Here is a 12,974-nt window from a genome sequence, read left to right as displayed (position 1 = left end):
CAAAAATATATTTCCAGTGTGTTTCTGTTGTTTAAACTGTGCAACAAAAGGCATGGATGTCTAAACCATTTATTGCTCTAAAAAAATCTTTATTTACAGTCCAAGTCAGTGGCATTAAAACAAAAAAGATTATTCATTCATTCTCTACATCCACTTGCTTCAATTAAGGGTCACGGGGGGTTGTTGCCTATCCCAGTAGTCATAGGGCGAGAAGCAGGGTGTACATACAACCTGGATACAAGCACACAGCCTCACTCACACCTACTGTCAGTTTTAAAGTTTCCAATTCACCTAACCTGCATGTCTTTGGAAGTGGGAGGAAGCTGGAGCACTTGGAGGGAGCCAACACAAATACAGGGAATACATGCAAACTCCACACAGAAAGGACTAGGTGGGAAGCGAATCCATGACCTTCTTGCTGTGAGGCAACAGAGCAAACCACAAAGCTGCCATGCACAATGAATACTACATATTGCATACCCATTCACTGACCGCTGCGCTTGCTGCCTGGTCCTGTCACTTTCACCCTGCTGAAATGTAATCAGTCCTCAAATAACACAATCTACATTGTGTTTAATGTTAGTTTACACTATAGCATAGTGTCAAACATGTCCTGTGAGGCTTCATCACGGCGTTGCTGTGCGCCATGCGGCACCGCCGTGACGCGCGAAGCCTCCGCTCCTCTTTCTATGACAAAAACTCCTGTAACAGTGGAATGTGCCGTTCATTTCCAAACTGGACTCTGTGTTTTATCCGGAAAGTCGTCTGACTAGCACAGGAATTGTGAAAAGACGTGGACATCAGCACTTTTTCGGCACATTGAGACAGACGTACGAAGGAATTCCGCGCGTCGCGGCGGTGCCGCATGGCGCAAAGCAACGCCATGATGAAGCCTCACAGGACATGTTCTGGCATGTCCAGGCACATCCACAATTTCTCGGATAATCACTCGATGGAAAAACCACCGACAGCTGTCTGAACCCCATCTCAAAGCCGTCCTGTGAGACCAAAACGGAGGTGGTTTTGTCTCGCTCCAGTAGCGGATCCATCGTGACGCGCGAAGCCTCCACTCGGCTTTCCATGACAAAATCTCTTGTTAAAAGTGAAATCTGCCGGAAAATGGTTGATGTCCAGCTCTTGTGATAACCAGAGAAATGGCACACGATGGTCACGGATCCAGACAGCCATCCGTTTAGAAATGAAATGGTCGTTCAGCCTGTCGATGGCGGCTTTGGAGCGTGGCGCGCCCCACAGCCGCTGGGGGCCATCCTTAAATCGACAGTAACACTTAACTTATTCTCTACCAAGCCCGTAACATTTTCACCGAAAGCCAGATAAATGTTTCTAATGGTTTCCAGCTGCCAGTCTCTAACAGTTTCTGAAAAAATTCTGATGGAAAAAAAGCCCAAATCATTCTGCCATTTCTTGGCAATGAAACGACGACAAGGGGGCTGGACCACTCCTCACTCAAAGCCTGCTCACAGGCGAATGACACAACAGACAGGCGTGAAAAAACTCACGCATGCGCACGAAGGTTCAAGCTTGTCTGACGCAATCACACGTGATTCAAATCCATATGGTTTTTGAAAAAAATAATAAGGTCAGATACTTTTCTAATAGACCTCGTATTACTACATATCTGCACAGTTGCATCTGTCTGTTTTGGTTCATGAAGTGACCCCACATCACAAATTGTTTGAACATGTTTATAACTTTACCTTTGGCTCAAAATGTGCTACAGTGCATCTTTTATTTATTGACATTGATTATACCCCATTTCAGGCCCCAAATGGAATTTTACACCACAAACGTAGACAATCATACCTCAGAAATCTGCAATGGGAGACCAGCTTTAAACCATTTCCAGGGAATGTGTTGGAGGCACAGTGCATTTTATGCAGGCAGATCTTCAAACTTGGCATGATGGGGAATCCAAGCAGTGGAATCCCACATGCAAAGTGAGAAACATAAGACTGCAAAATCAGTGCGCCAGCAGACAACGGGTGTGTCTCAGTTCTGCTCTGGTTTTGCCCTCGTCTCCATTAAACCTCCACTTCTGCCTCAGACACCAGCACCAGATCTTTGAATAGCACTTTACTGTACACCTTACTTATTGTGATGTTGTCCATAAATTTCTTTCCTCTTGCCTTTAGCTGTAAGAACCCTGTATTATTTGAGAATGGTTTTTTGTTTTGTTTCTTTGTGGTTCACAGGTCTTCCACCATCCGTCCAGGTCAGTTTGGTTATGGCAGGGTTCCATTTGCTCTGCCATTACACCGTCCCAATCGTCAGGCTCGCCACACAGAGAACGGTACCGACGCCGAACCAGCCTTACAGGCACCAGACCTTAACGGCGGTGACGAAGATGCTGAAAAAATAATGCTAGAGGAGGAGGAGACAGGAAGTGATGGAGATGCAGAAATTAGAGTCGAAGAGGAGAACCAAGTTGTGCAGGAGAGCACACCTCCTACTCCTCCTCCTTCTGAGAAGCTGCCCACAACTACCACCACTACCAGGATGCCACTTCGACACGTGGACAGAGCATCACAACAAGGAAGAGCGCGAGGGACGCTGCCATCCACTTTCTCCTCACGCTACTCCACTAGTCGATCCAACCATTGGCTGTTTGACTGGCGCACTGCCACTGCACCGCCTCCTCCAATATCTCCGCTCTCTCTCCCTAACACCGCTGCCATCACTTCACAGTTTTCCTCCCCTCTGCATCACTACAACTCAGTTCACAGGCAGACTGACCTCCAGCCAAACTTCAGCGTCCAGTCACCTCCCTCTGTGCCTAGGTCCCACCATGGAAACATCTACTCACTGCAGCATGCCCACAGCCCACATATGGGGGTGGAGTTAGGCAGAGAGGCGGGAAGAGGATCTCCCCACAATTACAGGTGTTCTGGGCTGGAGAAGGGGTTCCGCCGGTGCTTCTCACAGGTAACCTCCAGAGTTTACATCACTCTGAAAATATTCACCATACCTATAATCTGTAGTGGCAACACGGCCGGTCCTGGTTAGTTTTATTGGTGGCTTTGTCTTTTATACACCATTTTTACAGGTCACCCCTCTACTGGTGTGTCAGTCAGTAACAGAAACCTCCATGTTAATGGAGGTTTCACAGTTGCAGAGCTCTGGGTAGATCATGTCAGTAGAGAAGGAACAGTACTTGTCAAAGTTGATCTTGCAGTTTTCTGTTGCGTTCTCCATCACACCTTTTATGGACAACTATGGTGCTCTGTGCACATCTGATCCTGTCATATCTCAGAAGGGAAGCAGACGAGGTTCTGATTAGTAGTCAACTAGGAGACAGCTTAGGATCAGCAGAATATCCACACATTTCTCCTAGTATTGCTGGAGTTGTGGTAGGAAGGGCATCCAGTGTAAAACGGGTCATATCCTAATGTGGATCTCTACTAAACCCACTGTGGTAACTCAGAGAAACCAAGGATAGGATAGTCTAAAGAAAAAAGTCCTGCCTGTTCGTGGATTTAATCCCACAGTCAACTACTTTCATCAGTTTTGTGAATCCTGTTTGTCTTCTTTCTTTTTCGCTGTTCTGGTCTCAGAAAAAGCTTTTATTGCAGAGTACTATGTACATTCTATGCACCACATATTGTCATGATAACATCTTTCTGCTTGTAAATTATATGTGTGGACACATTCTTTTGAATGCAATAACTCAGCAACAAGACATGGTGGACACTTGATACTTACACCATACTACCCACTTGGTAGTCACTGACCTGGTTAGATGTTCAAATTGTTTGGTAAAATATGGTTTCATGTAAATGAAGATGAAGTGATTTTGAACAGCCATAACTCAAGAAAACTTGCCTGAGTCAGAGTGCTTGTTGTGAACTTCAGACTGTATTTTTCTTTTGAAATTTCCATCTGCTCTTTGTCCAGCATTAGATATCGAAACTATAAGCAAATCACAGATTGTGTAACTTTTTTCTGTCGAAGCTCCCCAAGCGGTGATTTGTTTGAATCATTGAATTATTCTCTGTTACATTTCTTTACACGAGGACCTGCACGTGTCAGATGTACAATGTTGCTACTTGAGGTGATAATACAGATGGTTGGCCCCAGTATGGGCACTCCTTTTACCAAAAAAAACTAAACCAAAAAAAGCAACCCGCACCATTTTGCCATCAATACCTTCCTTTTTTTTGAAAGTTCCCAAATCTAGGGTGACCAAATGTCCTGTTTTCCCAGGACATGTCCTGTTTTCACACCCTGTCCTGGCTGTAGTGGGTTGTTTTTTAGAAAGTGATGACAGTGTTCTGGTTTTCATAGTCTTTCATTTGGGCCTGCATTGACCAACATTCGAGTATCATTTGAGTATCTCATTGCCGGGCTGAGTGTCCTGGTTTTCGGTAATCAAAATATTGTCACCCTACCAAATCTGTCTTGATCGCCAGAGTGCAGAGCTGCAGCCGCGGTGTAATTTGTGGTACCTGCATGCCATGTGTTCACAGGAGCAGGTAGGCAACCAGAAAGTGAGGAGATGAAGGTCAGCAGCAGTATTTGATTGGTCGATTATTCCACGGCTCCAACACTAGCAGCTTGTCTATGGGCACTCGGTTGGAAAGTGCTCCATGGCGTGCATGGTTTGTGGGTTAGAACCAGAGTACTCATGTCTGTTGTGCAGCTTTTACACATGTTTGTATTCAGTGCCTGTTTGTGCAAATGTGTGTCCACTGTTATAATGATGCATGCTGCTCGGAGACTGCAGTCATGATGTGGTGTGTGACATATATTTCTGTGGTACAGTGCAAACTTCGTCAGTAGTAAAGTGCATGTGTGTATGTGCTGCCAAGTCCAGACCTCCAGATACACAGATAGGATGTCAGCACGATAAACTCGTCCTGCAGCCATAGATGAGGGAATGAAGTGGAGGTGGGAATAATGTGAGTGATTTCACTGAATGAAAAGTCTGATTTGACACTGTGAGTGTTAATATCAAGTGTTTATCCTCATGCATAGTGAAACATTTGTAAAATGTTATTGGGGGACATACTCAGTTGTTTACCAGCTTGTGGAACACAGTTTGTTGTGATTGAATGCAGATCCTGCTCTCTGGTAGTGACACAGTGTGCATGTGTTTGTATTTTCAAACATCAGCATGGTTTGCATTCACCCTGTAGTGCCACACTTTGCAGATGGCACATTTTCCACATTATGTAAAACAAACTGCAGGTTTTCACATAAATTTCTAACATTTTGTCTGTTTTTTCTTTTTTTTTTTTACATCAATTAGTAGACAGCAGCAGAATGTGGAAAATGACAGATTTTATCCTTATGTTTGAGGTGGAACAAAAGAGTCAGCTGATTTAATGCAGGGCTCTTCTGAAGTACAGTCACAAGACTGTTAACAAAAATCGGTCTGAAAGCCTGTACTTCTGTAGTTATTCCTCCTGAAGCTGTTTCCAGCATTTTAAAATTAATTTTTTGTTTTTCCATTGCGAGACATTCTCTCTGTATTCAAACATCTACCTCTCACTTTCTGCAGCTTTTCTGAAAAACAGCTTGACTGAACTAAAACATTTCCAGCCATATTTGGAACATGTTAGTATTAAAGCCCACTGATTTGGGGGTCATTAGGTCAAAGGTCATAGTCACCAGCACCCTTTTTAAAACCACAAATCGCTTGCGAATGTAACAGCGTCTGCTGTACCAGCTGGCTATAGTATAAGTTAGACAGTCCACTCTACCAGTCATCCTAAATTTTAAATCAGAAGGTCAAAGGTCAAGTTCTATGAAAGTACTTTTTTTTTTACTTAAAATTTGTTTGTGTGCCTAGCAACATTTGTTGTAAATTTTTACAGTGTTACTGTATGTTAATGCTACTTAGAGCAGGACCAAATACACTTGGACACTGTGTTAAAGCAACTCTAGTAAAGGTTTATTTCAACACTAATAGAGTTGATCCAACACTACAGCAGAGTTGATTTTATGCTGCGTTCACACCGGACGCGATCAGACGCTACAAATTTGCAGGGGTCGGTTGGCGACGGACGTGCCTCCTTTGCCCGGTGTGTCGCTCTGCTTGGGTGGACTTTCGCTGCGAAAATCATCAAATAGGAGGAGCTTCCATTCCACTCGGCATCAAGTCATCATGACGGACCTTGATCACATGGAGCAAGTTGTTGTGAAAAGCTCCCAATACAGAGAGTATCATTATTTGCTGCAGGAGCTGCATCTGGATGACAGCCGCTTTTAAGCGGTCCTTCCGCCTCTGCGGGACCCAGTTTGAGGACCAACTGTCCCGTTCACGCGCGCACATGTAAACATTAAAAAAAAAAAGAAACTCCGCTGCTTGCTGCAGGTGGCTCTTCCCCCAAAAAACTCTGTCATAGTTGTGTTTAGAAACCAGTCACCATTTGTTTTATTATACATCTGTGTAGTTAATTAATAAAATATTCTCCACAGACGATTCGCTCGCGCATGCACGTAAAGAAAAAAAAAGAAAGAAAGAAACTCCGCTGCTTGCTGTGAGGCTGCTCCTCGCTCTTTCCCAAAAAAAACTGTCATAATTGTGTTTAGAAACCAGTCACCATTTGCTTTATTATACATCTGTGTAGTTAATAAGTAAAATAATCTCCAGGACGATTCGCGTGCGTGCGCACGTAAAATAAAAATAAAAAGAAACTCCGCTCCCCCTGCTGTGGTGCTGCTGCTCGTTCCAAAAACTCTCTCATAATTGTGAAATAAAGGACAAAAGAGACATAAGTCCTGCTCACAGGCTGCTACCAGATACAGGACATGTTCACATCTTCAGTCAAACTCCAGACATCTCCACGTCACTACATATTCAGTCCCTGATTGGTCATCGCGGCGCGAAGAGACGAAAAAGTTCAGATTTTTCAACTTGGGGAGGAGGGGCAACACGACGTGACGCGATGCAATATCGCGCTACAAACGCGCAAAACGCTCAAAAACGCTTCACTCGCGTCGCTTCACTCGCCTCATTACATAGGAATTACATGGCAACCTGTGGCTGCAGTTGTTCATGTCGCACCCGGTGTGAACGCAGCATTAGTATCTTTTGAGTGGGACTAAATAAATTCAGACACAGAGTTGATTTAACACTGTAAACATTACTCTCTTCCTGATTATTACTATACCTGTTATGTATTTCAAGAAGACACAGCTGTCTTGTTTTTGGCATCAGTAGGGCAATTCCACAGTGACTGACATTGCATTCAGAGAGGAAGCAGGTCTTTTGAAGTGACCAGGACTTAAAAGATACAGCCCCTGAGTGTTCCTATCTTGTGGAAGACATAATAGGGACAAGGTCTACTTGGTAGGGGAAGGAAACTTTGTTGGTGCTTACTACAAGTTGATGGTAAATGGTAAATGGACTGCATTTATATAGCGCTTTTCCATCTGCATCAGACGCTCAAAGCACTTTACAATTATGCCTCACATTCACCCCAATGTCAGGGTGCTGCCATACAAGGTGCTCACTACACACCGGGAGCAATAGGTGATTAAAGGCCTTGCCCAAGGGCCCTTAGTGATTTTCCAGTCAGGTGGGATTTGAACCCATGATCTTCTGGACTCAAGCCCAACACTTTAACCACTACCATCACTCAATACTATGAGCATGATTGACGTTAGAAAAAAACAGCCATTAAGAAAATTAATAAACTTTGTCTACTATATTGTACTTTGTCTTCAAACTATACAGTCAATCAATCAATCAATCAATCAATTTTTTATATAGCGCCAAATCACAACAAACAGTTGCCCCAAGGCGCTTTATATTGTAAGGCAAGGCCATACAATAATTATGTAAAACCCCAACGGTCAAAATGACCCCCTGTGAGCAAGCACTTGGCTACAGTGGGAAGGAAAAACTCCCTTTTAACAGGAAGAAACCTCCAGCAGAACCAGGCTCAGGGAGGGGCAGTCTTCTGCTGGGACTGGTTGGGGCTGAGGGAGAGAACCAGGGTTACAGGGTTAACAGCTATTTTTATTCTAAGATATAAGATTGCAAGCAACTGTCATTATGGTTCTCCTTGCCATGTTACAATTCAAAGGCATAAACTGAATGATTGCATAATTATGTGTGACTGATGTTACGTGGCTGACGTTACAGTATGCCACTCTATATTTAAAGTTACAACAAACAAATTTCTGCTGATAAAAAATGTCCTTTGACTAGCAGTTGCCATAGTTTATAATTTGACAGTTTAATAATAGGTTATATTGGTATTTTTATGATTTCTGGGCCAAAACAGGTGCAATGTTGGCAACCAATTTCTAACTTTAACTGAGGTGTGGAATGTTCTCATTAACACAAAACAATAATGTGCTTATGCAGATGTTATGCAGAGGATGAAACATCAGTTTGTGCAATAGATAGAAAATGAGTCCAAATCATTTACATATTGATGGGAGAAAAACATGAAAAAATAAACCTGCTTTGACATGGTATGGCTAACCTTCACCACATCATTGTAACTGGAATTTCTTTCTGCACAAGTGAATATTTGCTCTTACAATTTCAAACATTATTCTCACCAATTTCTAAAAAAAAAAAAATGCCCTGTGAATTTCTACAACATGGAATTGCCCAGGGCAGCACGGTGGCTTAGTGGTTAGCACTGTTGCCTCACAGCGAGAAGGTCATGGGTTCAATTCCCGTGGCCTTTCTGTGTGGAGTTTGCATGTTCTCCCCGTGTTTGCGTGGGTTTTCTCCGGGTGCTCCGGTTTCCTCCCACATCCAAAGACATGCGGGTTAGGTGGTTTGGAATCTTTAAAATTGTCCTTAGGTGTGGGTGTGTCTGTTTGTTTGTCTATTTGTGGCCCTGCGACAGACTGGTGTCCTGTCCTGGGTGTACCCCACCTCACGCCCTATGACTGCTGGGATAGGCTCCAGCCCCCCTGCGGCCCTTAATTGGACTAAGCGGTAGAAGATGGATGGATGGATGGAATTGCCCAGTAGTTCAAAGGTGAAATTAAATGGAAGTTTAAAAAACAAAACAAAACAAAACACAAATTCTTATGAGCATGATAACACTTGCTGTACAGATCTGATTGGTGCCAAACCTGTCATGTATATTAGGGTAAATGTTTAATTGCTGCCCTAGAAGATAGAATGTGAAATGTTTTTTGTTTTTTTTCATAAAGAATATCTTCATAAGGTATGTTTGCTTGTCAGGAGCTGAGGGGAAATTGATTGCAGACTTTTTTCTTAGAGGAATTATTTTCCTGAAACAGCTGATCTACAGTATACACTGGACAAAAAATTTTAAATAAAAACTAAGATTGTTTTTACCTCCGCCAAGGAGGTTATGTTTTCGGTCGCGTTTGTTTGTTTGTCTGTCTGTCTGTTTGTCAGCAGGATAACTCAAAAGGTTTTCAACGGATTTTGATGAAATTTTGTGGAGTGGTTGGAAATGACAAGAGGAACAAGTGATTAAATTTTAGTGGTTATCCGGATCCCGATGCTAACGCGTTAGCATGTCTATGGCATTTTCAATGTTAAAAGTTAGCATTAAGCAGGTGCAGCTGTCATCACGTTCGGGTGCATTTGTTTTCAAATTGTAATATTTCTTAAATTTATTTTTGTTTATATATTAATAATCTAATGATTATTATATACAATTTTAGCGAAAGAGACAAAAATAATTTTTTTGTCTGTCTATTTGTCAGCAGGATAACTCAAAAAGTTTTGAACGGATTTTGCTGAAATTTTGTGGAGTGGTTGGAAATGACAAGAGGAACAAGTGATTAAATTTTAGTGGTGATCCGGATCACGATCCGGATCCAGGAATTTTTTAAAGGATTCTTCACCATTGCGGGATAGGGGGAATTTTGATATTCTAGTTTCTAAGTCCACAAAAACAAGGCAGAAAGGCTTGAAAAAAATTAGGGTGTAACATAGTCAAATGTTCTATCAAACAACAAAGTTTGGTGATGATCGGATCCTGATTCCGGATCTGGTGATCCAGAATATGCAAAAATATAGGGAAAAAAGAAAATGTGTCAGTGTGAGGTGACAAATGAAGCTAGAGATGCACAACTAACACCAAATTGTAGCTGAATCTGTACTCATTCAGTAAGGTGCCATCAGATTTGATGTAGCTTCAAATGTTATGGAACTAGATCTAGAAAAAAACCGCCATTACCGAAAAATCGTTTTATACAATAACTTTTGAACTAATAAAGACATAAAAGTGACTCCAAGTTCTAGTGGTATGTTTTCATGGTCAAGGATGTCAAATATACAGGAAAGAAAAGTGTATGTATCATAGTTTTGGTTGTAACACTGAATTGTTGAATAGATCACTGTGCCAAGGAGGGACAGTGTCAGGACAGGTCAGTGACCCTATGGCCTTGGCGGAGGTTTGCACTCTCTGAGTGCTTCTAGTTTATTATTATTTTATATCAAAAACATAGCACGGTGGCTTAGTGGTTAGCACTGTTGCCTCGCAGGCAAGAAGGTCATGGTTTCGATTCCCACCTGTTGCCTTTCTGTGTGGAGTTTGCGTGTTCTCCCCGTGTTTGCGTAGGGGGGTTCTCCGGGTGCACTGGATTCTTCCTATATCCAAAGACATGCAGGTTAGGTATATTGGAAACTTTCATTTGCCCATAGGTGTGCTTGCGGGTGTGAATGTGTTTTTTTGTCTATATGTGGCCCTGTGAAAGACTGGCGCCCTGTCCAGGGTGTACCCCACATCACACTGTGACTGCTGGGATAGACTCCAGCCCCCCGTGACCCTTAATTGGAGTAAGCAGTTGAAGATGAGTGAGTGTGTATATCAAAAACATGAGATTTTTTTCTCTGAAAGCTATTAACAACGCATTCATTTATACAAAAAACTCAATGACTTCTTTGAGATGTCGATGGAAGGAGAGACGAGTGAAATAAACAGAAGGAAACTGAGCCATCCCCCCTTTAAGATTTGATCACAGGACAAAAATACCCGGAGTGACATGTGAGTGGGTTATTTTGGCCTGCAGGTCACTTAAACCAGGTCCGTCTTAAGTGAAAGCGTCAGAGGAGATGATAAGAACGACTTCAGCAAGTGCCAGATACACACAACTTGTCACAAATACTTACCTACACGTTTATGCATGTACACTGCCACACAGAAACGTCTCATGAAGTGGATGTAGACACTTATTTTTGACACCAGGTTGGCAGTCTGCAGCACTTCTTTGGCTCTTCAGATCATTTGGCAGCTCCCTCTTTATGTCTTTTATGTTTCTCTTTCTTATTCTTCTCTCCGCCAGCTGTATTGGATCATTCCCACATTAAAACAGATTTAGGATCTGGCAGAATTATACGCTCAGTGTGTGCCAGCAGAGCTAATAGCAATCCTGTGATTGGTGACCCTGACTCATTGGGTTACATATTTACTCAAAATTAACTACTGCATTACTGTCTTCCTGCAGGAGATTAATAGTTTGGGATTTTTATGTGTCACCACGAAGGACACAGTGTATGGAACACCATGTATGGAACACTATTGACAGTGGGTGCAGAATGAGTGGCTAAGATGATTTTGGGGTGTTTACAAGTTCTGTTATCTTTCAAGAGGGTGCATAAAGTGGGTGCAAAGCTGGACACTGAGGAATAAGAGGTTGGATTTATCATGTTCATTAGTCATGGGCATGTTGTAGTATCAAGATAATATCAACCAATCAGAGTAGCACTTGTTTTTCCCTTTAAATTGGAGTCCACCAGGTTTACAGCGCTGTGTTATTGACAAAGCGATGCAAGTAAATGGTTTTCTGGTGAGTTAACAGATGAGCACCAATCTGTCACAGAGTGCCAGTGGACAGCAGCCACCAAAGCTCCCTGATGTGAAGCAGCACAGTGAAGTTTTGTTTTTGTTTTTTTCATGAGTATTATATGTTATGTTTCTCCAGAGCAGGTCACTCTGTGGGTAGGAGCTGGGCTCCCAATCTGTTGACTAGGGTTTGAGACCAGGTCTGTGCTTCATGCCATCTGTCTGTGTCCTTGAACAAGATACTTCATCTGTATTGTCCCAGTCCATCCAGCTGTAAATGGTTCCCAGCTGTGGTTGGGGAAGGAATGGGTGATGGACTGGCATCCCATCCAGAGGGAGTCATCTCAGCTGGCATCCAAAGTACCCCCCCGAAGGCAACATGGGACAGTTTTCAGTATTTCCCTGCAGTCACAGGAACTTTCCCCAGAGTCAGTTCAAAGACAGGGTTTTATGGTTAAAAATGCCATGAAATATCTAATATTTCATGGAATTTGTGGTGATAATAATATGAAAATAGTACCATTTATCACACTCGCCTGTGGCCAAAATTCACTGGATGTCCATAAAGAATTTGTGTGAGGTAGAAACAGATACTTCCATTGTTGAAAGAGGAGCAACAAAAATAAAGAAAAAAAATGCATACCTTCAAAGGACCTGACTTCCAAAGTGCATGCATGAAGGTGTCCACAGCACGCCCGTGGAGCACCAGAGGGTTTATTATATTAAATTACAGTATCAGTGCACAAAATATAATCTAGTCCCATATTTTGGTCTGGTTTGATGAATTTCTGCAGGAGATAAATAATTTGTTTTGTCAGCACATACGGCCAAGATGGTCATTCCTCTGCATATGCAAGTATCTCTATTAGCAAACTAAATTTATTCTTTGCTAAATAAATGATTTTTTTTTTGTATTTGTAATTATGCACATGAACACACAATAATAATGTGTCTCATTCAGTGTCACTCACTATTTAGTCCACAGTGTACACATGTGCTCTGTATAAGGTATGAACAAATCAAATGTGGGAGCTGTTCAATCAAAATGTGAAAATAAATTGTACTTCATTCCCACACAGTAACATTTGTGTCACTACAAATCAGACCTTGTTACTTATATATTTCTCTCTCACGCTGTACATCCACAGGGTGCACAATCATCAACCGGCCTGTGCTTCCTGTCATCCTCCCCCAGTGATTGATCTTTAATAAATTTGGTCT

The 12,974-nt window shown here is 42.4% G+C and overlaps 1 protein-coding gene across 2 annotated transcripts in view; it reads left to right on the top strand.

Moving 5' to 3' along the window:
* Positions 1–12,974, top strand: part of adamtsl4 (ADAMTS-like 4) — a 70,265-nt gene that overhangs the window by 22,054 nt on the left and 35,237 nt on the right. For both annotated transcript variants that reach the window (XM_034174662.1, XM_034174663.1), the window contains exon 4: positions 2,214–2,943. In XM_034174662.1, coding sequence (XP_034030553.1) covers positions 2,214–2,943 — 730 coding nt within the window. The remainder of the gene's footprint in view (positions 1–2,213; positions 2,944–12,974) is intronic.

This window comes from Thalassophryne amazonica, chromosome 7 (genome assembly GCF_902500255.1).
Source record: "Thalassophryne amazonica chromosome 7, fThaAma1.1, whole genome shotgun sequence".
In the NCBI taxonomy this organism is placed as follows: domain Eukaryota; kingdom Metazoa; phylum Chordata; class Actinopteri; order Batrachoidiformes; family Batrachoididae; genus Thalassophryne; species Thalassophryne amazonica.
This window is presented reverse-complemented; position numbering and strand designations above follow the sequence as displayed.